At 44.2% G+C, this 24799-nt stretch overlaps 1 protein-coding gene across 2 annotated transcripts in view; it reads right to left on the minus strand.

Moving 5' to 3' along the window:
* The window catches only part of LOC110490568 (apoptotic protease-activating factor 1), a 76730-nt gene that overhangs the window by 25262 nt on the left and 26669 nt on the right, over positions 1-24799 (minus strand). Inside the window, exons 22-26 of one of the 2 annotated variants that reach the window (XM_036944935.1) lie at positions 22017-22142; positions 19179-19313; positions 18889-19014; positions 9628-9753; positions 8166-8312 (exon numbers count right to left, since the gene is read on the minus strand). In XM_036944935.1, coding sequence (XP_036800830.1) covers positions 8166-8312; positions 9628-9753; positions 18889-19014; positions 19179-19313; positions 22017-22142 — 660 coding nt within the window. Of the gene's footprint in view, positions 1-8165; positions 8313-9627; positions 9754-16159; positions 16285-18888; positions 19015-19178; positions 19314-22016; positions 22143-24799 lie in introns of those variants that run through there. The other variant, XM_036944936.1, reaches the window with a different exon arrangement.

The raw sequence follows: 24799 nt of genomic DNA on the forward strand, positions 1-24799 counted from the left end.
AGGGAGAGAGATTGATAATCTCCTTTAAATATAGCAAGACAGAGATAGTGTGAGTGTTGTGGTGGGAAGTTACTCCAGGAAGCCATAAGGAGGAGACAGATAGGGGTTGACAGACATCAGGGAGACTAGCTTTATTGAATCAACATCACAGCACTACTGATCCCATCAGCACCACTTCTACTGAACACACACGTCTGTAATGATAAGTTCTTCTCACTGTTGGCTGCTTCCTCAAGTTAGTTTTCATACAGCGTGATACAAAATCAACATTTGGAAAGACATGGTCTTCTTCAGGCAGACAAGGCTACAGTACAAACTAGGCCTTAACTCAACCAAAACCCAAATTGTCAGAGCAGAAGGAAAAAAGTTTTGTACTTGATTCATGTGTCCTTCACAAAGACACATTTTCACAGTGGGTGCGAGACACTGTGGCTTGTAGGCCTCTCCAGGTCTCACACCCACTGTGAAATTTGGTGATCGGTGATGATTTGGGGGTGCTTCAGCAAGGCTGGAAATCGGGCAGATTTGCCTTTGTGAAGGAAGTATGAATGAAGCCACGTACAAGGTTGTCCTGGAAGAAAAGTGGCTTCCTTCTGCTCTGACAATGTTCCCCATCTCTGAGGATTGGTTTTTCCAGCAGGACAATGCTCCATGCCACACAGTCAGGTCAATCAAGGTGTAGATGGAGGACCACCAGATCAAGACCCTGTCATGGCCAGCCCAATCTCCAGACCTGAACCCCATTGAAAATCTCTGAGAATGTGATCAAGAGGAAGATGGATAGTCACAAGCCATCAAACAAAGCCGAGCTGCTTGAATTGGTGTGCCTTAGTCACCCAACATCAATGTGAAAGACTGGTGGAGAGCATGCCAACATGCATGAAAGCTGTGATTGAAAATCAGGGTTATTAAAGCAAAGATTTATGAACTCTTCCTAATTAAACATTAATGAAAATGAATATGAACTTATTTTCTTTGCATTATTTGATGTTTGACAACACTGCATATTTTTTGTTATTTTGACCAGTTGTCATTTTCTGCAAATACAGTGGGGCGAAAAAGCATTTAGTCAGCCACCAATTGTGCAAGTTCTCCCACTTAAAAATATGAGAGAGGCCTGTAATTTTCAACTATGACAGGGAAAAAAAATCCAGAAAATCACATTGTAGGATTTTTAATGAATTTATTTGCAAATCAGGGTGGAATATAAGTATTTGGTCAATAACAAAAGTTTCTCAATACTTTGTTATATACCCTTTGTTGGCAATGACAGAGGTCAAACGTTTTCTGTAAGTCTTCACAAGGTTTTCACACACTATTGATGGTATTTTGGCCCATTCCTCCATGCAGATCTCCTCTAGAGCAGTGATTTTTGGGGGCTGTTGCTGGGCAACATGGACTTTCAACTCCCTCCAAAGATTTTCTATGGGGTTGAGATCTGGAGACTGGCTAGGCCACTCCAGGACCTTGAAATGCTTCTTACGAAGCCACTCCTTCATTGCCTGGGCGGTGTGTTTGGGATCATTGTCATGCTGAAAGACCCAGCCACGTTTCATCTTCAATGCACTTGCTGATGGAAGGAGGTTTTCACTCAAAATCTCACGATACATGGCCCCATTCATTCTTTCCTTTACACGGATCAGTCGTCCTGGTCCCTTTGCAGAAAAACAGCCCCAAAGCATGATGTTTCCACCCCCATGCTTCACAGTAGGTATGGTGTTCTTTGGATGCAACTCAGCATTCTTTGTCCTCCAAACACGACGAGTTGAGTTTTTACCAAAAAGTTATATTTTGGTTTCATCTGACCATATTCTCCCAATCTTCTTCTGGATCATCCAAATGCTCTCTAGCAAACTTCAGACGGGCCTGGACATGTACTGGCTTAAGCTGGGGGACACGTCTGGCACTGCAGGATTTGAGTCCCTGGCGGTGTAGTGTGTTACTGATGGTAGGCTTTGTTACTTTGGTTCCAGCTCTCTGCAGGTCATTCACTAGGTCCCCCTGTGTGGTTCTGGGATTTTTGCTCACCATTCTTGTGATCATTTTGACCCCACGGGGTGAGATCTTGCGTGGAGCCCCAGATCGAGGGAGATTATCAGTGGTCTTGTATGTCTTCCATTTCCTAATAATTGCTCCCACAGTTGATTTCTTCAAACCAAGCTGCTTTCCACCATAAATTGCAAATAAATTCATTAAAAATACTACAATGTGATTCTGTGGATTTTATTTCTCATTTTGTCTGTCATAGTTGAAGTGTACCTATGATGAAAATTACAGGACTCTCTCATCTTTTTAAGTGGGAGAACTTGCACAATTGGTGGCTGACTAAATACTTTTTTGCCCCACTGTAAATGCTCTAAATGACAATATTTTTATTTGGAATTTGAGAGAAATGTTGTCAGCAGTTTATAGAATAAAACAAAAATGTTCATTTTACCCAAACACAACAACAACAACAGTATATATTTTTTATATTTTATTTCCTACATTGGTACCCCAGGTAATCTTAGGTTTCATTACATACAGTCGGGAGGAACTACTGAATATAAGAGCAACGTCAACTCACCATCATTACGACCAGGAATATGACTTTCCCGAAGCGGATCCTGTGTTTTGCCTTCCACCCAGGACAATGGATCGGATCCCAGCCGGCGAACCTAAACAACGTCGCCGTAAAAGGGGAAAACGAAGGTGTCTTCTGGTCAGGCTCCGGAGACGGGCACATCGCGCACCACTCCCTACCTTACTACTCGCCAACGTCCAGTCTCTTGACAACAAGGTTGACGAAATCCGAGCAAGGGTTGCCTTCCAGAGAGACATCAGAGACTAACGTTCTTTGCTTCACGGTAACATGGCTCACTCGAGACACGCTATTGGAGTCGGTGCAGCCAGCTGGTTTCTTCACGCATCACCCCGACAGAAACAAGCATCTTTCTGGTAAGAAGAGGGGCGGAAGGGTATGCCTTATTATTAACGAGACGTGGGCTGCATTCATTGTAGCTGGGGATTTTAACAAGGCTAATCTGAAAACAAGACTCCCGAAATTCTATCAGCATATCGATTGCGCAACCAGGGCTGGTAAAACCCTGGATCATTGTTATTCTAACTTATTCTAACGCATATAAGGCCCTCCCCCGCCCTCCTTTCGGAAAAGCTGACCACGACTCCATTTTGTTGCTTCCAGCCTACAGACAGAAACTAAAACAAGAAGCTCCCGCACTCAGGTCTGTTCAACGCTGGTCCGACCGATCTGATTCCACGCTTCAAGACTGCTTCGATCACGTGGATTGGGATATGTTCCGCATTGCGTCCAACAACAACATTGATGAATACGCTGATTCGGTGAGCGAGTTCATTAGAAAGTGCATCGGTGATGTCATAACCACAGCAACTATTAAAACATTCCCAAACCAGAAACCGTGGATTGATGGCAGCATTCGCGCGAAACTGAAAGAGCGAACCACTGCTTTTAACCAGGGCAAGGTGACCGGAAACATGACCGAATACAAACAGTGTAGCTATTCCCTCTGTAAGGCAATCAAACAAGCTAAGCGTCAGTATAGAGACAAAGTAGAGTTGCAATTCAACGGCTCAGACACAAGAGGTATGTGGCAGGGTCTACAGTCAATCACGGATTACAAAAAGAAAACCAGTCCCGTCGCAGACCAGGATGTCTTGCTCCCAGGCAGACTAAATAACTTCTTTGCTCGCTTTGAGGACAATACAGTGCCACTGACACGGCCCGCTACCAAACCCTGTGGATTCCTTAAACTGCAGCCGACATGAGTAAAACATTTAAACGTGTTAACCCTCGCAAGGCTGCAGGCCCAGAGGGCATCCTCTGCCGCGTCCTCAGAGCATGCGCAGACCAGCTGGCTGGTGTGTTTACGGACATATTCAATCAATCCTTATCCCAGTCTGCTGTTCCCAAATGCTTCAAGAGGGCCACCATTGTTCCTGTTCCCAAGAAAGCGAAGGTAACGGAGCTAAACGACTACCGCCCCGTAGCACTCACTTCCGTCATCATGAAGTGCTTTGAGAGACTAGTCAAGGACCATATCACCTCGACCCTACCTGACACCCTAGACCCACTCCAATTTGCTTATCGTCCCAATAGGTCCACAGACGACGCAATCGCAACCACACTGCCCTAACCCATCTGGACAAGAGGAATACCTAAGTGAGAATGCTGTTCATTGACTACAGCTCAGCATTTAACACCATAGTACCCTCCAAACTCGTAATCAAGCTCAAGACCCTAGGTCTCGACCCCGCCCTGTGTAACTGGGTACTGGACTTCCTGACGGGCCGCCCCCAGGTGGTGAGGGTAGGTAACAACATCTCCACCCCGCTGATCCTCAACACTGGGGCCCCACAAGGGTGCATTCTGAGCCCTCTCCTGTACTCCCTGTTCACCCACGACTGCGTGGCCATACACGCCTCCAACTCAATCATCAAGTTTGCGGACGACACTACAGTGATAGGCTTGATAACCAACAACGACGAGACGGCCTACAGGAAGGAGATGAGGGCACTCGGCATGTGGTGTCAGGAAAGTAACCTCACACTCAACGTCAACAAAACAAAGGAGATGATTGTGGACTTCAGGAAACAGCAGAGGGAGCACCCCCCTATCCATATCGACGAGACAGTAGTGGAGAGGGTAGTAAGTTCTAAGTTCCTCGGCGTACACATCACAGACAAACTGAATTGGTCCACCCACACAGACAGCGTTGTGAAGAAGGCGCAGCAGCGCCTCTTCAACCTCAGGAGGCTGAAGAAATTTGGCTGGTCAACAAAAGCACTCAAACTTCTACAGATGCACAATCGAGAGCATCCTGTCGGGCTGTATCACCGCCTGGTACGGCAACTGCTCCGCCCACAACCGTAAGGCTCTCCAGAGGGTAGTGACGTCTGCACAACCTATCACCAGGGGCAAACTACCTACCCTCCAGGACACCTACACCACCTGATGTCACAGGAAGGCCATAAAGGTCATCAAGGACAACAACCACCCGTGCCACTGCCTGTTCACCCCGCTATCATCCAGAAGGCGAGGTCAGTACAGGTGCATTAAAGCGGGGACCGAGAGACTGAAAAACAGCTTCTATCTCAAGGTCATCAGACTGTTAAACAGGCACCACTAACATTGAGTGGCTGCTGCCAACATACTGACTCAACTCCAGCTCACTTTAATAATGGAAATTGATGTAAAAAATTTTTTTATCACTAGCCACTTTAAACAATGCCACTTAATATAATGTTTACATACCTTACATTACTCATCTCATATGTATATACTGTACTCGATACCATCTACTGCATCTTGCCTATCTTGCCGTTCTGTACCATCACGCATTCATATATCTTTATTTACATATTCTTTATCCCTTTACACTTGTGTGTATAAGGTAGCAGTTGTGGAATTGTTAGGTTCGATTACTCGTTGGTTATTCCTGCATTGTTGGAACTAGAAGCACAAGCATTTCGCTACACTCGCATTAACATCTGCTAACCATGTGTATGTGACAAATAAAATTTGATATGGATTTATAACCAGAGAAACTGATCATTTTGCAGTGGTCTTTTATTTTGTTCCAGTGCTGTATATTTTGTAATAACTTCCAGCTGAAATCTGAATACAGGTTTGATTGAATAAGGCCCACTGTTAATACATACAGACTCAATTAGTCCGTTTTATTTATTCTGTCCCCACGCCTCCCCAGGCTAAATTAGTAATCGTTTAACTATGAATACACAGCTGCCACGGCAATTATTATGACTGACAGCTCACCTCTCACCCACGATAAATCAATCAACGCTCATTACAAGGGATTCGCCTCTTCAGCGCAGACAGGCATAATAATCCATCACTGCTCGTTACATCTACACATGCTCAGATCCATCAAGTCAAGGTGCCTCAGGAGAAAGAAAGGAAGTGTGGAAAGAGGAAGTGATAGAAGGACAGAATACCTCCATCACTCTAACACTCTGGATAAGAGCGAGTGTCATCAGGAGGTAATGATGGAATTAGTAGTTAAGTTCTCCATCAGTATCCATAGAGTTGACTCATTAACACTATGCACAACATATTGACTGATCACAATGTGCTTAATGACCTGGGGCTCATCAATAGAAACTAGAATCTTCCCAATGAAGACAACAAACAAAAAGGCTAGCTAACAACTGCGAGAGAAAGAAGTTTGAAATGAACATGCAGTCAATTTATTTTGTGTTTCTTGGATACGTGGCAAACAGTTTGATTCAAACAGACTAGAGGTCGGCCGATTAATCAGAATGCCCGATTAATTAGGGCCGATTTCAAGTTTTCATAATCGGAAATCGATATTTTTGGACGCCGATTTTTTTAATTATTATTATTTTTATTTTTTTTTTAAATACCTTTATTTAACTTTATTAACCTTTATTTAACGAGGCAAGTCAGTTAAGAACACATTCTTATTTTCAATGACGGCCTAGGAACGGTGGGTTAACTGCTTTGTTCAGGGGCAGAACGACAGATTTTCACCTTGTCAGCTCGGGGGATTCAATCTTGCAACCTTACAGTTAACTAGTCCAACGCAATAACGACCTGCCTCTCTCTCGTTGCACTCCACAAGGAGACTGCCTGTTACACGAATGCAGTAAGCCAAGGTAAGTTGCTAGCTAGCATTAAACTTATCTTATAAAAAACTATCAATCATAATCACTAGTTAACTACACATGGTTGATGATATTACTAGATATTATCTAGCGTGTCCTGCGTTGCATATAATCTGACTGAGCATACAAGTATCTGACTGAGCGGTGGTAGGAAGAAGCAGGCGCGTAAACATTCATTCAAACAGCACTTTCGTGCGTTTTGCCAGCAGCTCTTCGTTGTGCGTCAAGCATTGCGCTTTTTATGACTTCAAGCCTATCAACTCCCGAGATGAGGCTTGTGTAACCGAAGTGAAATGGCCAGCTAGTTAGCGCGCGCTAATTGTCGTTGTGTTGCTGGTTCGAGCCCAGGGAGGAGCGAGGAGAGGGACGGACGCTATACTGTTACACTGGCAATACTAAAGTGCCTATAAGAACATCCAATAGTCAAAGGTTAATGAAATACAAATGGTATAGAGAGAAATAGTCCTATAATTCCTATAATAACTACAACCTAAAACTTCTTACCTGGGAATATTGAAGACTCATGTTAAAAGGAACCACTAGCTTTCATATGTTCTCATGTTCTGAGCAAGGAACTTAAACGTTAGCTTTCTTACATGGCACATATTGCACTTTTACTTTCTTCTCCAACACTTATTATTTAAACCAAATTGAACATGTTTCATTATTTACTTGAGGCTAAATTGATTTTATTGATGCATTATATTAAGTTAAAATAAGTGTTAATTCAGTAGTTGTAATTGTCATTATTACAAATAAAATAAATTAAAAGTCGGCCGATTAATCGGTATCGGGTTTTTTGGTCCTCCAATAATCGGTATCGGTATTGAAAAATCATAATCGGTCGACCTCTAAAACAGACACTTGAATATCACAGAAAAAGATGTGTTGAGAGGCATTAGAAGAAAAACATCCATCACATTGATCCAATGTATGTTAAAATCACTGGTTTAATATACTTCATACATTTACTAGAGGCTTTTGGAATTCAGAGCGGAGGAGACAAGTGAGTTAAGGAATGCTGCTGTTGAATTTTCCTGAAATCACTCAGGCAAGAAACTCCCTCTCTCTCCTCTCACACCCACGCCCGCCCACCTACCCACACCCATCCACGTATGCTAAATGTAATGCCCCCAAGCTTTCTTACACCACAGTAGGTTTATAGTACTCCCAAAGCAGTAGTCACAGTAAGTGTGAGTGAGATTTCACATCTCATCCTCCTCCCAACTTGATTGGATTGCGGAGTGTGTGTCTGCATGTGTCTGTTACACCTCTCTGATTACCTCCAGTTTTACAGAAGGAGGGATCACCTGGGGGTCAGCCTCAGTCGGGCTCTGATTGGCTTTTTAACCAGGCAGTGATGATGTAATCCCCGGGGGACAAGGGCTCTGGTCGATAGTGCTTTAAACCTCAGTTTGTTCCCATTAGTGTGTGTGTGTGTGTGTGTGTGTGTGTGTGTGTGTGTGTGTGTGTGTGTCTCTCTGTGTGTATGTGTTTCCTACCTTAATGTATCCTCCTGTAGACAGCAGCACAGTGTTGTCTGGGGAGAAGTGCAGGTCGGTCACCCAGCCTCCATGCAGAGAGTCCATGGCGTCCTTGTTGTCACGGGAACAGATCTTAAGCAGAGTACCATCCTTCACGTTCCACAGCTGAGACACACGAGACAAACGAATGAAAAATGAGAGAAATGAATGAGACCTAGTAGTTATAAATGGTGGGGTGTATGACAGCTATGTACTTATTATCAACCTGGTATCTTAGGAACCTTTTGACGGGACGGCCATAAAATATCTAACCCCAACCAGAACTACAAACTAAAATAACAAATATCTCATGTACTGTTCAGGCTACTTTAGTACTTTCTAACATGGCCATCTAGTGACTACCAACCTTAGACATACAGTAGTCTACAGTTAGGTGTCCAATAATCCAGTCCTTGAATGCTACAGTATGTTGTGCTTTTCAACTTTACCTTTCAATCAATGACCACTTTCACTGATTAATAAAGGCCCATAGAGACGTAAAACAACTCTCCATTTTAATACTGGAGTTATGCAACTAACAACCATGAGCCATACTGTCCTGTCTATATAGGACACAGAACATGCTATATTTAACACCTTGCATGATTCACTGAGAATGACTCAAGTGTTTCCATAGAAACAAGAGGGGCATATATTCCACTCTATGTACTGTAATTCAATCTTGTGGTTTAAGTCGGTTTCCTTCTGTTTGGTGCCTAATGAACACAACCCTGGATGATTGACATGTCATGACTTTAAAGTGACAGTTCACTCCAAAATAAAAGTTTGTCAGTTGTTTTCGAACCTGGGAAGTGGCATGAGATGTGGACTCATCTCGACATTAGATCACTTTTCAGGTACGAAAACTTGAGTGTACTCACAAACTTTGGAGTGTAGTCCAAATGTACTAGTCAGACAGTCAGGGATAGTTTGTGGAAAGCAGCTGGTAGTGTGATTGTAGAGGAACAGACAGGTCCCTCTGTCATGCTCTCATTTCTTCAGTCCCTTGTCTGTCCCTCTCTCTCACTCTCCCTGTTCTTCTCTTTAATTGTTCTTATTTTCCATCATCCCATCTTGCACACTCATTTATTCTCTTACCCCACTTTCCCTCTCTCCCTTCATTTCCATCATCCCTTCTCCCTCCATCTCTCCTTCTCTTTCTCTAGGATCTATGCAGATGCCAGAGACTTAGGGATTCAATCTGAATAACTGTCTTCTACTTCCTCCCCTCCTCAGCCTTCTTTCCTTCCTCTTCATCCCCCCTGCTGACCTGCACACCTGTTCCTCCTCTCCGTCTCTCCAGCTCCTTCCTTCACTCATGTGCTCACTCCTTCACTTACCCCTCAACTTCCCCTCCTTCTAATGCTCCTTCACTCACTCCTTCCTTCCTCCCTCCCCTTTACTCACTCACCCCCCCTTCCATCCCTCTATCCCTACCCACCCGTATCTCTCCGTTGTCGTCGCCGGTTGCTAGGCGCCGGCCATCCCAAGAGAAGCGGCAGCTGCGGACACAGTCCTGGTGGCCGGTCAACAGGCGCACGCACTCCCACGATGCACTGCTCCACACCTGAGGGCCAATGAGAGGAGAAACAGGAGGTCAGCGGTTACAAAAGTTTGTCGAAACTAAAATAAAACATTTTCAAATATGTTCTTTTGAACATGCCATAGCAATTTTGGTTAGGCCACTTCTATATGCAGAGTGCCTTGGTTAATTCAATTGAATACATTTCCTTTTTCCCTGAAGGCCTAACTGTCTATTGTTTCTCTATGCTGCTAGTCTGGTAGACCACTCAACTTAAAGAACAGAGCAAGCGCTCACTGATAATGAAGCCTGGCACCAATTAAAGCCTCCCGGCTGCTCTTTGATAGACGATACTGCCCATACCATGAGGCTATTTTTACATTGTATTAACCCATCCACCACTGCCCCTCTTTGGAGGATACACACACACACACACAGTGGGGCAACAAAGTATTTAGTCAGCCACCAATTGTGCAAGTTCTCCCACTTAAAAAGATGAGAGGCCTATACTTTTCATAGGTACACTTCAACTATGACAGACAATGAGAAAAAAAAATCCAGAAAATCACATTGTAGGATTTTTTATGAATTTATTTGCAAATTATGGTGGAAAATAAGTATTTGGTCATCTACAAACAAGCAATATTTCTGGCTCTCACAGACCTGTAACTTCTTCTTTAAGAGGCTCCTCTGTCCTCCACTCGTTACCTGTGTTAATGGCACCTATTTGAACTTGTTATTAGTATAAAAGACACCTGTCCACAACCTCAAACAGTCACACTCCAAACTCCACTATGGCCAAGACCAAAGCGCTGTCAAAGGACACCAGAAACAAAATTGTAGACCTGCACCAGGCTGGGAAGACTGAATCTGCAATAGGTAAGCAGCTTGGTTTGAAGAAATCAACTGTGGGAGCAATTATTAGGAAATGGAAGACATACAAGACCACTGATAATCTCCCTCGATCTGGGGCTCCACGCAAGATCTCACCCAGTGGGGTCAAAAGGATCAGAAGAACGGTGAGCAAAAATCCCAGAACCACACAGGGGGACCGAGTGAATGACCTGCAGAGAGCTGGGACCAAAGTAACAAAGCCTACCATCAGTAACACACTACGCCGCCAGGGACTCAAATCCTGCAGTGCCAGACGTGTCCCCCTGCTTAAGCCAGTACATGTCCAGGCCCGTCTGAAGTTTGCTAGAGAGCATTTGGATGATCCAGAAGAAGATTGGGAGAATGTCATATGTTCAGATGAAACCAAAATAGACCTTTTTGGTAAAAACTCAACTCGTTGTGTTTGGAGGACAAAGAATGCTGAGTTGCATCCAAAGAACACCATACCTACTGTGAAGCATGGGGGTGGAAACATCATGCTTTGGGGCTGTTTTTCTGCAAAGGGACCAGGACGACTGATCCGTGTAAAGGAATTCATGAATGGGGCCATGTATCGTGAGATTTTGAGTGAAAACCTCCTTCCATCAGCAAGGCATTGAAGATGAAACGTTGCTGGGTCTTTCAGCATGACAATGATCCCAAACACACTGCCCGGGCAACGAAGGAGTGGCTTCATAAGAAGCATTTCAAGGTCCTGGAGTGGCCTAGCCAGTCTCCAGATCTCAACCCCATAGAAAATCTTTGGAGGGAGTTGAAAGTCCCGTGTTGCCCAGCAACAGCCCCAAAACATCACTGCTCTAGAGGAGATCTGCATGGAAGAATGGGCCAAAATACCAGCAACAGTGTGTGAAAACCTTGTGAAGACTTACAGAAAACGTTTGTCTGTCATAGTTGAAGTGTACCTATGATGAAAATTACAGGCCTCTCTCATATTTTTAAGTGGGAGAACTTGCACAATTGGTGGCTGACTAAATACTTTTTTGCCCCACTGTATGTATGTATGTATGTTTGTATGTATTTTTTTTACAGCTTTTCTGCTACATATACATACACATTTGACACACATGGTACTTCTATATAAAGCAGTCACATAACAATAATACATTACCAAACAACGTATTATTACCAATCCCAACCCTCAGCCACTCTCAGCCCATCCCACCTACCACCATAGACCTCAGCTCTTTAATCCCACCCCTCAGCCACTCTCAGCCCATCCTACCTACCACCATAGACCTCAGCTCTTTAATCCCACCCCTCAGCCACTCTCAGCCCATCCCACCTACCACCATAGACCTTAGCTCTTTAATCCCACCCCTCAGCCACTCTCAGCCCATCCCACCTACCACCATAGACCTCAGCTCTTTAATCCCACCCCTCAGCCACTCTCAGCCCATCCCACCTACCACCATAGACCTCAGCTCTTTAATCCCACCCCTCAGCCACTCTCAGCCCATCCCACCTACCACCATAGACCTCAGCTCTTTAATCCCACCCCTCAGCCACTCTCAGCCCATCCCACCTATCACCATAGACCTCAGCTCTTTAATCCCACCCCTCAGCCACTCTCAGCCCATCCTACCCTATCACCATAGACCACCCTCATTTGGTTTCCATCTACCAGATATTTTTCAATTGTACTGTGATGTTTTACATAATTTTGTTTACCTTTCTAAATCAGATTGTGAGCTAAAGAAACTTTTCCTACTAGTATTTGATTATTTAATGACTATGGCTTTCCAAATTGCCCAACACTGCTATTTGCAAGGTTACTGTTGTGATTTTTTAACCATTCCTGAACCTGTGACCAGAAACAAGCTACATAGGTGAAATACCAGAATAAATAATCTAGTGATTCTGTCTCTTCACAGCAAAATCTACAGAGCTGAGATTGTTGTATGCCCCATTTATATAGCATTCAGTCGGTGGCAAGAATTTATATAATCATTTAAATTTAAAAACTTTAAGTGTTGAATCAAGTGTTGTTTTTTGTACCAGTTCATAAACCATGTGCCATGGAATCGGTACGTAAAAAATCTCTTCCCATGTATTTCCTGTATGGCACAGCTGTCAACATTTTTGTCCTCAAATGAAAACGGGTATATTTTTCTATTTACGCCAATTCCTTTCAGCCAATTTGTATCTTTACTACATGGCAGGCAAACAAGTTCCCTACCTTCTCCCTTTTCTACTTGCCTCCTCCATTGTGGTAGTGCTGCAATCAGTTGGTTGTAAATTAGGATTGAGCAGATATTCCCATATATTTTCGATAGCTGCATATGTGACATATCTCCTCCATTTCTAGTCATAATATCATTCATAAATATAATACCATTAAAAAAATTATAATCCATAAAGAATGTGTATTTTTATTAAATCAGTATATGTGAGTTTAACCATAACATTTGTTCTATCATTTCTGGAGGATAAAACTGAAATTGTAACCAGCTTTGTATATCTTGTTTAAGAAAGGGCGATACTTTAAACAAAATGTACTTTTCAATTAGTCGGAAATAAGAAGTTGTACTCTGTATAAAAGGCCAAAAGGCCATTTTTGAACAAAGGATGAGCTTTAATAATCTACTGGAGAACCATTTTGGGTTTAAGTATAACATATGCATGAGTGAAGCTTTTAGTGAGAGGTTTAAATATTTCATATTTAATCATTTTAGCCCCCCAAACTCATATTTATTATATAAATAGGCACGTTTAAATTTTTGTCTAGCTTAGCATTCCAAATAAAATGAAATATTTTTTGCTCATATGATTTAAAAAACAAGTAATCTGGAGTAGGCGGTGCCATTAGTAAGTAAACTGTGATAGGACCAAAGAGTTAATCAATGTGATTTTTCCATAAATAGACAAGTATTTACCTCTCCACGGTTGCAGAATCGTATCTATTTTTTCTAACTTTCTATTGAAATTGATTGTGGTAATTTAATTTATATTTTTTGAGATGTGAATACGAAGTATGTCTACTTCACCATCCGGCCATTTTATTGGTAAACTACAAGGTAGTGTAAACATATTTTAATTTAATCCCATCAGTATGTAAAGTACATCTAATTGATGGGTTCTGACTTCTAAACTTGAAATATGAAATATCCTTGTTCATGGTACAGAGGGGAATGCAGAACCTGTCATTCTGACATTCTGTCAGAACATGTTATTGCTTGACATCAGGTATCCTATGGAAAGAAGGGCCACAGTCTAGTTTCAGTTGTTGTTTAATTTAATTTGAAATACTTGCTACACCAGAAGTGAATGGTTTTCTGTAGGAGGAATGTATATGGTGGGGTCAATTAAGGTTGGATATGAGCCAGGGGCTTGGACTGTTACTGAGTAAGGGAAAGGCAATCACATGGTTGTGGTCACTGATAAGGGTGGAGAGCTGTGGATTAGTGAGGAATCGGGGCCCAGGTCAGATCACATTAAGGGAGAAGGAACAGTTTATTACCCACATCACTTACCTTCCTGCCTACCATTAAATATGTAATGTTTAGAGAAAGGGAGGAGACCACCCAAAGTGGGGTGGGTATATATATATAAGGATATTTCATATTCCAATTGTGCAAGTTCTCCCACTTAAAAAGATATACCATAATTTGCAAATAAATTCATTAAAAATCCTACAATGTGATTTACATTTTTTTTGGGGGGCATATTGTCTGTCATAGTTGAAGTGTACTTATGATAAATTACAGGCCTCTCTCATCTTTTTAAGTGGGAGAACTTGCACAATTTGTGGCTGACTAAATACTTTTTTGCCCCACTATTTACAGTGCCTTGCGAAAGTATTCGGCCCCCTTGAACTTTGCGACCTTTTGCCACATTTCAGGCTTCAAACATAAAGATATAAAACTGTATTTTTTTGTGAAGAATCAACAACAAGTGGGACGACATTTATTGAATATTTCAAACTTTAACAAATCAAAAACTGAAAAATTGGGCGTGCAAAATTATTCAGCCCCTTTACTTTCAGTGCAGCAAACTCTCTCCAGAAGTTCAGTGAGGATCTCTGAATGATCCAATGTTGACCTAAATGACTAATGATGATAAATACAATCCACCTGTGTGTAATCAAGTCTCCGTATAAATGCACCTGCACTGTGATAGTCTCAGAGGTCCGTTAAAAGCGCAGAGAGCATCATGAAGAACAAGGAACACACCAGGCAGGTCCGAGATACTGTTGTGAAGAAGTTTAAAGCCAGATTTGGATACAAAAAGATTTCCCAAGCTTTAAACATCCCAAGGAGCACTGTGCAAGCGATAATATTGAAATGGAAGGAGTATCAGACCACTGCAAATCTACCAAGACCTGGCCGTCCCTCTAAACTTTCAGCTCATACAAGGAGAAGACTGATCAGAGATGCAGCCAAGAGGCCCATGATCACTCTGGATGAACTGCAGAGATCTACAGCTGAGGTGGGAGACTCTGTCCATAGGACAACAATCAGTCGTATATTGCACAAATCTGGCCTTTATGGAAGAGTGGCAAGAAGAAAGCCATTTCTTAAAGATATCCATAAAAAGTGTTGTTTAAAGTTTGCCACAAGCCACCTGGGAGACACACCAAACATGTGGAAGAAGGTGCTCTGGTCAGATGAAACCAAAATTGAACTTTTTGGCAACAATGCAAAACTTTATTTTTGCCGTAAAAGCAACACAGCTCATCACCCTGAACACACCATCCCCACTGTCAAACATGGTGGTGGCAGCATCATGGTTTGGGCCTGCTTTTCTTCAGCAGGGACAGGGAAGATGGTTAAAATTGATGGGAAGATGGATGGAGCCAAATACAGGACCATTCTGGAAGAGAACCTGATGGAGTCTGCAAAAGACCTGAGACTGGGATGGAGATTTGTCTTCCAACAAGACAATGATCCAAAACATAAAGCAAAATCTACAATGGAATGGTTCAAAAATAAACATATCCAGGTGTTAGAATGGCCAAGTCAAAGTCCAGACCTGAATCCAATCGAGAATATGTGGGAAGAACTGAAAACTGCTGTTCACAAATGCTCTCCATCCAACCTCACTGAGCTCGAGCTGTTTTGCAAGGAGGAATGGGAAAAAATGTCAGTCTCTCGATGTGCAAAACTGATAGAGACATACCCCAAGCGACTTACAGCTGTAATCGCAGCAAAAGGTGGCGCTACAAAGTATTAACTTAAGGGGGCTGAATAATTTTGCACGCCCAATTTTTCAGTTTTTGATTTGTTAAAAAAGTTTGAAATATCCAATAAATGTCGTTCCACTTCATGATTGTGTCCCACTTGTTGTTGATTCTTCACAAAAAAATACAGTTTTATATCTTTATGTTTGAAGCCTGAAATGTGGCAAAAGGTCGCAAAGTTCAAGGGGGGCGAATACTTTCGCAAGGCACTGTATGTATATTTTACACACACACACACACACACGGGCACATGTCTTTGTCTGTTCAGCTGTCTGACCCATTAGGTGAATAAACTTGGTTTGAGCTTTTCCTAGCTGTCCGTTTGGTTCTAAATAAACAGAGTAAAACTAACATAATAAAGAATACTGTTTATTACAAGAACACAATGTTTTTAGTAAATTGTCTCTGTCTTCCTGTCTGTCTATCTCGCTCTCCCTCTTTCATGCTTGATGGAGAGAACATCACATGGTAGATGATTAAGTTAATTTGGCACGTCTCATAGTCATCTGAAGGTCAATAGACAGAGGGAGGAAGGGAGAGAGAAAGGAACAGAGAAGAGAGAGAGAGAGGGGGAGAGAGAGACAGATGAGTGGAACAAAAAGCTTCAGTCTTTTATTCTATCAGACAAAGACGATCAGACTCAGGGTTCGGCTTTGATCTATGATAGCAGACAGAAAAAGACCGTGGGTGTATGTGTGCATACAGTGGCGTGCGAAAGTATTCACCCCTCTTGGCAATTTTCCTATTTTGTTGCCTCACACCTTGGAATTAAAATAGATTTTTGGGGAGTTTGTATCGTTTGATTTACACAACATGCCTACCACTTTGAAGAAACATACAAGACAAAAAAAACAGAAAATTTGAGCGCGCATAACTACCCCCCCCCCCATTCTTCAAGGCAAAACTGCTCCAGCACCTTCAAGTTGGGTTGGGTTCCGCTGGTGTACAGCAATCTTGAAGTCGTACCACAGATTCTCAATTGGATTGAGTTCTGGGCTTTGACTAGGCCATTCCAAGACATTTAAATGTTTCCCCTTAAACCACAAGTGTTGCTTTAGCAGTATGCTTAGGGTCATTGTCCTGCTGCAAGGTGAACCTCCGTCCCAGTCTCAAATCTCTGGAAGACTGAAACAGTTTTTCCTCAAGAATTTCCCTGTATTTAGCGCCATCCATCATTCCTTCAATTCTGACCAGTTCCCCAGTCCTTGCCAATGAAAAACATCCCCACAGCATGATGCAAACACCACCATGCTTCACTGTGGGGATGGTGTTCTTGGGATGATGGGAGGTGTTGGGTTTGCGCCAGACAGCGTTTTCCATGATGGCCAAAAAGCTAAATTTTAGTCTCATCTGAACTGAGTACCATCTTCCATATGTTTGGGGAGTCTCCCACATGCCTTTTGGCAAACACCAAACATGTTTGCTTATATTTTTCTGGACACTCTTCCGTAAAGCCCAGCTCTGTGGAGTGTACGGCTTAAAGTGGTCCTATGGACAAATACTCCAATCTCCGCTGTGGAGCTTTGCAGCTCCTTCAGGGTTATCTTTGGTCTCTTTGTTGCCTCTCTGATTAATGCCCTCCATACCTGGTCTGTGAGTTTTGGTGGGTGGCCCTCTTGGCAGGTTTGTCGTGGTGCCATATTCTTTAAAAAAAAATGTATAATGAATTTATTGGTGCTCTGTGAGACGAGAAGTTTCAGATATTTTTTTATAACCCAACCCTGATCTGTACTTCTCCACAACTTTGTCCCTGACCTGTTAGGAGAGTTCCTTGGTCTTCATAGTGCCGCTTGCTTGGTAGTGCCCCTTGCTTAGTGGTTTTGCGGACTCTGGGGCATTTCAGAACAGGTGTAAAAATACACAGTAAGATCTTAAAGTCCACCTCTGTGCAATCTAACTAATTCTGTGACTTCTTGAGGTAATTGGTTGCACCAGATCTTATTTAGGGGCTTCATAGCAAAGGATTGAACACATATGCACGCACCACTTTTCCTTATTTTTTTATTAATATATATAAGTATTTTTTTTTCATTTCACTTCACCAATTTTGACTATTTTGTCTATTTTGTGTATGTCCATTACATGAAATCCAAATAAAAATCTAATTTAAACTACAGGTTGTAATGCAACAAAATAGGAAAAACGCCAAGGGGGTGAATACTTTTGCAAGGCACTGTGTGTGTGTGTGTGTGTGTGTGTGTGTGTGTGTGTGTGTGTGTGTGTGTGTGTGTGAGAGAGCGCGCGCCTGCGTGTATGTCAGAACCACGGCCAGCCCTTCAGACTACAATTCCACATCATTACCAGAGTGTCTAGGTCCAAAGCACTAATGAAAGCATGCTGGTCTGATGAACAGACATAAACAGTGTGGTTAATGGGAACACCAGCTCTGAACCATTACCCACCCCCACACACACACACACACACACACACCTCCAATGCCAATTTGGATGCTGACTTAATAGCCATTTCCACAGTGAGTGACCAACTCAACGATCCTGTGACTGACAGAAGGGGAAACAAGGATAGAAAATAGAAGAGGGAACAATACAAACTGATGGAGAACGAGGAAGGACGATCGAGGGCAAAAACACAGTAAGGTGACAGTAAGTGTAAACCTAGTCAGAGGAGAGATCCTCTCCCAACCTACAGTGTCAATCAAAGTCAACCGCAGAGCAACAGCCTGCTCTCTCTCACAAACACGCACACACACAGGTAATGCTAGGTAGGAGGAGAGGAGAGGGCAGCGGTACGGTCTGTAGGTTGCAGTCAGACTTAATGACCGCTGGAGGGACAGGGAGGCGAGTGGGCGGCTTGACCGCTGGAGGGGCAGGGAGGCAAGTGGGCGGCTTGACCGCTGGAGGGGCAGGGAGGCGAGTGGGCGGCTTGACCGCTGGCTAAGTTAGTGACCACAGTAACCATCTGCTTCATGTCCATCTCAAGCTACCAATGACCTTTAGTTGACCGCATAATAAATGTACACTATACACGTTTCTGAAGGGATTATGATATAGACAACATGCCTGTCTCACACTGATCTAAGGATTTAGGCTAGGTTCGGTCGCATACTGATGACACGTGTGTGTGTGTGTGTGTGTGTGTGTGTGTGTTACCTTGGCAGTCTTGTCAGCGGAAGTGGTGGCGAAGAGCTGTCCATCAGGCGACACGTCACAGGCTAGCACCGCCCCCTGGTGACACACTAGGTCCTGTAGCCGTTCACCACTAGACATGTCCCACACCTGGGGGGAGGGAGAGAGAGGAGGAGACGCTTTCTGTGTCACCTCCCTCTAGTAAATATCCTTTAGTTCATGTAACTTGTTGCTTTTAACAGGTTTTGCATGCGTGTGTGTGTGTTTCTAAGTCTTACTGTCTGTCTGGTACTGCATACGTGTGCTTGTATTACCTTGATGGTGCCGTCAAAGGACCAGCTGAGGAGATGTGTCTCTGAGGAGGGTGTGGTGGTGAGCAGAGAGAAGCATCTGACCTGCTCCTTGTGGCCCTCCAGAACCACACACTCACCTGTCCTCCACCTCCACACCTACAGGGGGAGAGAGAAAGAGAGAGAGAGAAAGAGAGAAGGCGAGGGAGAGAGAAAGTGCGAGAGAGAGAGCAATCACCTTCTGGTACTGGAGTGGGTAAAAGTTGCACCTGAACCAGGGATTTAGCACAATCAGAGTTATTGAGGGTAAGCTGATCCTGGATCTGTGCCCAGAGTGGGAGTATTCAGCTGGTAGGAGGGAATGGGCACTGGGCAAAATATTGGCCTCTACGCAAATATCTCAGACAATGATTGACACATAAAACTCTTACTAATGTTGGGTTTGTGAATGTACCATTCACCCCCCTCACCACTCCAGAAGTCAGTGGTCAGAGTAACAGCTATGTTTACTGTATAGAGCTAGTCACATTTCCTCAAAGTCAATCTATCCACCAAATACTCCCTTTTCAGCGAAGCTACTCAAACATTCATATAAACAGGAGATGGTCCATGGACCGTAAGGGACTACATAGAAGATGGTCCATAGACAGTAAGGGACTACACAGGAGATGGTCCATAGACAGTAAGGGACTACACAGGAGATGGTCCATAGACAGTAAGGGACTACACAGGAGATGGTCCATAGACCGTAAGGGACTACACAGGAGATGGTCCATAGACAGTAAGGGACTACACAGGAGATGGTCCATAGACAGTAAGGGACTACACAGGAGATGGTCCATAGACAGTAAGGGACTAGACAGGAGATGGTCCATAGACAGTAAGGGACTACATAGAAGATGGTCCATAGACAGTAAGGGACTAGACAGGAGATGGTCCATAGACAGTAAGGGACTACACAGGAGATGGTCCATAGACAGTAAGGGACTAGACAGGAGATGGTCCATGGACAGTAAGGGACTACATAGAAGATGGTCCATAGACAGTAAGGGACTAGACAGGAGATGGTCCATAGACAGTAAGGGACTAGACAGGAGATGGTCCATAGACAGTAAGGGACTACACAGGAGATGGTCCATAGACAGTAAGGGACTAGACAGGAGATGGTCCATAGACAGTAAGGGACTAGACAGGAGATGGTCCATAGACAGTAAGGGACTAGACAGGAGATGGTCCATAGACAGTAAGGGACTACACAGGAGATGGTCCATGGACAGTAAGGGACTAAACAGGAGATGGTCCATAGACAGTAAGGGACTACATAGAAGATGGTCCATAGACAGTAAGGGACTAGACAGGAGATGGTCCATAGACAGTAAGGGACTACACAGGAGATGGTCCATAGACAGTAAGGGACTAGACAGGAGATGGTCCATAGACAGTAAGGGACTAGACAGGAGATGGTCCATGGACAGTAAGGGACTAAACAGGAGATGGTCCATAGACAGTAAGGGACTAGACAGGAGACGGTCCATAGACAGTAAGGGACTAAACAGGAGATGGTCCATAGACAGTAAGGGACTACACAGGAGATGGTCCATAGACAGTAAGGGACTACACAGGAGATGGTCCATAGACAGTAAGGGACTAAACAGGAGATGGTCCATAGACAGTAAGGGACTAAACAGGAGATGGTCCATAGACAGTAAGGGACTACACAGGAGATGGTCCATAGACAGTAAGGGACTACACAGGAGATGGTCCATAGACAGTAAGGGACTAGACAGGAGATGGTCCATAGACAGTAAGGGACTAGACAGGAGATGGTCCATGGACAGTAAGGGACTAAACAGGAGATGGTCCATAGACAGTAAGGGACTAGACAGGAGATGGTCCATAGACAGTAAGGGACTAAACAGGAGATGGTCCATAGACAGTAAGGGACTAGACAGGAGATGGTCCATAGACAGTAAGGGACTACACAGGAGATGGTCCATAGACAGTAAGGGACTAGACAGGAGATGGTCCATAGACAGTAAGGGACTAAACAGGAGATGGTCCATAGACAGTAAGGGACTACACAGGAGATGGTCCATGGACAGTAAGGGACTAAACAGGAGATGGTCCATAGACAGTAAGGGACTAGACAGGAGATGGTCCATAGACAGTAAGGGACTAAACAGGAGATGGTCCATAGACAGTAAGGGACTACATAGAAGATGGTCCATGGACAGTAAGGGACTACACAGGAGATGGTCCATGGACAGTAAGGGACTACATAGAAGATGGTCCATAGACAGTAAGGGACTAGACAGGAGATGGTCCATAGACAGTAAGGGACTAGACAGGAGACGGTCCATAGACAGTAAGGGACTAAACAGGAGATGGTCCATAGACAGTAAGGGACTAGACAGGAGATGGTCCATAGACAGTAAGGGACTAGACAGGAGATGGTCCATAGACAGTAAGGGACTAAACAGGAGATGGTCCATAGACAGTAAGGGACTACACAGGAGATGGTCCATAGACAGTAATGGAATATAGAGTAAGATGAATACAAAGTGAGGCTGTGCTGTTCTGATTTGCAGCAAGGTGGTGCTCTGGATAGTGTGTGTACTTCTGATAGGCAGATAGGTCTAGCAGTGGACAGGCTGTCCTAAAAACAGAGGAGAGGCGATGAGAGAAACAGAGGATATGAGAGGATATGTTCAGTGAGGTGGAACTGTAGAGGAGAGCTGTTAGGGGTGACAGAGCGGAACAGTCCGAAAACATCAGACACACACACAGACACATGGAGGGAAATAACAAACCACAGAAGAGAAGAGAAGAAAGAAGGATGAGGAAGAAAGAGAAGGGCCCCACCCGTATGGTGGTGTCCTCAGAGGAGGTGATGAGTGTGTGTCCCTCCGGGGTGAACTGGCAGTGGAGAACTGTCCTGGTGTGACCCTGAAGAGTGGCTAGAGAGGTCCCCGACGGCACCTCCAACACCTGGGGAGATAGAGGGGAGGGAGAGAGAGGGGATGGAGGAGAAGGGAGAGACAGATGATTCCAATTAAATCCTTTATTACTGTGTCAAAAGAGCAAAAACAATATATTAAAATCATGAGTTGACACACATCCCAAGAAGTTGGAGAGGTGTTGACTAACAGAATAGTAAACTTAGAAAAAATAAAATAAGAGAGTCCCACACTATATTTTGCTCCCAAAAGTGTAAAAACAAGCAACTGCTCAAGTGAGATAGAAAACGGGAGACAGAAAGAGGAGGGAAGACAGAGATATTTAGAGGGGAAAGCTGGGAGGATAAAGAAATAACCTAACTGTCTATGGGTAAGCCTAGACCAAAACTAGTAAAAGAGCTAAATAAAATATATTAGAATAAAAAAGGAGACCAAAGTAATGCGTTTGGGTTGACAGTGATAAGCTCATCAAAAAGGACATGTTTTAAATATTACCGGGCTCTGCGTGCGATTGATCAGCCCATTAGCAGAGTGGATCTGCCCTGACTGCTTTGTGTGAGGGTCTGACAGACAACACTGCCACAGTAGGACAAAAAACAGCTCTGATGCCCAAAGAACTGGCTTCAAGTTACAACGGAAACTCTGACAACATAGAGTACATTACTGAGGTCCTAGAAGTCCGAACTGTCTTACAAACTTCCCGCGCCATCTTTGATAACTTGACTGAGTAGTTGGACTAGAATTTTAAGGCTGAATTCTGATGACATTGAACTATTGGAAATGATTGCAAACTTAAGTTATCAAACATACTTGAAGTCTATAAATATTATCGCAAAATAATAAATTAACCCTCCTGGTATGATATTTGTAGTGTAAACCAAAAGGCAAAGAAACACACAAGCTCATAACTTTAGACGAAAAATGACTACACATGCACGCAAGCATGCACACACGCACACAGACACACACACACAGACACACAGACACACTGAGCACAAGGTGAATCGTAGATTGAGATTGTGCTAAAATATTTAAACCTCTACTTCAAACAAACGCGTGAGAAGGCTAGCCGCAGGGCATACCAACCAGAGGACGCTCTGCGATGCTACTGGGAAACAAACGTGTGAGAAGGCTAGCCGGAGGGCATGCCAACCAGAGGATGCTCTGCGATGCTACTGGGAAACAAACGTGTGAGAAGGCTAGCCGCAGAGCATGCCAACCAGAGGACGCTCTGCGATGCTACTGGGAAACAAACGTGTGAGAAGGCTAGCTGCAGGGCATGCCAACCAGAGGACATGCCAACCAGAGGACATGCCAACCAGAGGATGCTCTGCGATGCTACTGGGAAACAAACGGGTGAGAAGGCTAGCCGCAGAGCATGCCAACCAGAGGACGCTCTGCGATGCTACTGGGAAACAAACGTGTGAGAAGGCTAGCTGCAGGGCATGCCAACCAGAGGACATGCCAACCAGAGGACGCTCTGCGATGCTACTGGGAAACAAACGCGTGAGAAGGCTAGCCGCAGGGCATGCCAACCAGAGGACGCTCTGCGATGCTACTGGGAAACAAACGGGTGAGAAGGCTAGCCGCAGGGCATGCCAACCAGAGGAGGCTCTGCGATGCTACTGGGAAACGGGTTTCAAAAGGTTGCCAGCTCTCCTCAAGGTTTGGGAATGAGGCAGCAGGGAGTGTGCTCAGGGCGATATGGGGGAAAGGTTGCCAGCTCTCCTCAAGGTTTGGGAATGAGGCAGCAGGGAGGGTGCTCAGGGCGATATGGGGGAAAGGTTGCCAGCTCTCCTCAAGGTTTGGGAATGAGGCAGCAGGGAGGGTGCTCAGGGCGATATGGGGGAAAGGTTGCCAGCTCACCTCAAGGTTTGGGAATGAGGCAGCATTGAGGGTGCTCAGGGCGATATGGGGGAAAGGTTGCCAGCTCTCCTCAAGGTTTGGGAATGAGGCAGCAGGGAGGGTGCTCAGGGCGATATGGGGGAAAGGTTGCCAGCTCTCCTCAAGGTTTGGGAATGAGGCAGCAGGGAGGGTGCTCAGGGCGATATGGGGGAAAGGTTGCCAGCTCTCCTCAAGGTTTGGGAATGAGGCAGCAGGGAGGGTGCTCAGGGCGATATGGGGGAAAGGTTGCCAGCTCTCCTCAAGGTTTGGGAATGAGGCAGCATTGAGGGTGCTCAGGGCGATATGGGGGAAAGGTTGAGTAAAACATGTTAGCGGTAGGAATACTAGTTTGGCTTATGAAGCTTAGGAATAAACAGATCAACAAAAGCAGCACAGATCTGATCTGAGAGCAGTGGTCATCGAAGTAACTAACGATGAGCAGGTTAACATGTACTGATCCCTGATCTGTTTTCATCCACATGTGCAGCCTCCCTTGTGTAATATTGCATACAGAAAGATATGCTGTGATGTGCACCTTAAACTCCATTTGAACAATAGATCACTCCACAGTACTGGAGCTATCCCTCTCCCTAACACTGATCACAATCCCTTTGAGAAGGTCAAGGAACACACACACACACACACACACCTTAAAAAGATCAGGACTTGATTGAGCCTGGTGCAAATGGAATAGTCCCAACAGTGCACACCCTGACCATCTAGGCAGACTAAGTATAAGTATTTATGATATTATTTGAATCCAGGTCGAAGCACACAGTGGAGGCTGCTGAGGGTAGGACGTCT

Source organism: Oncorhynchus mykiss, chromosome 15, assembly GCF_013265735.2.
Source record: "Oncorhynchus mykiss isolate Arlee chromosome 15, USDA_OmykA_1.1, whole genome shotgun sequence".
Classification (NCBI taxonomy): Eukaryota; Metazoa; Chordata; class Actinopteri; order Salmoniformes; family Salmonidae; genus Oncorhynchus; species Oncorhynchus mykiss.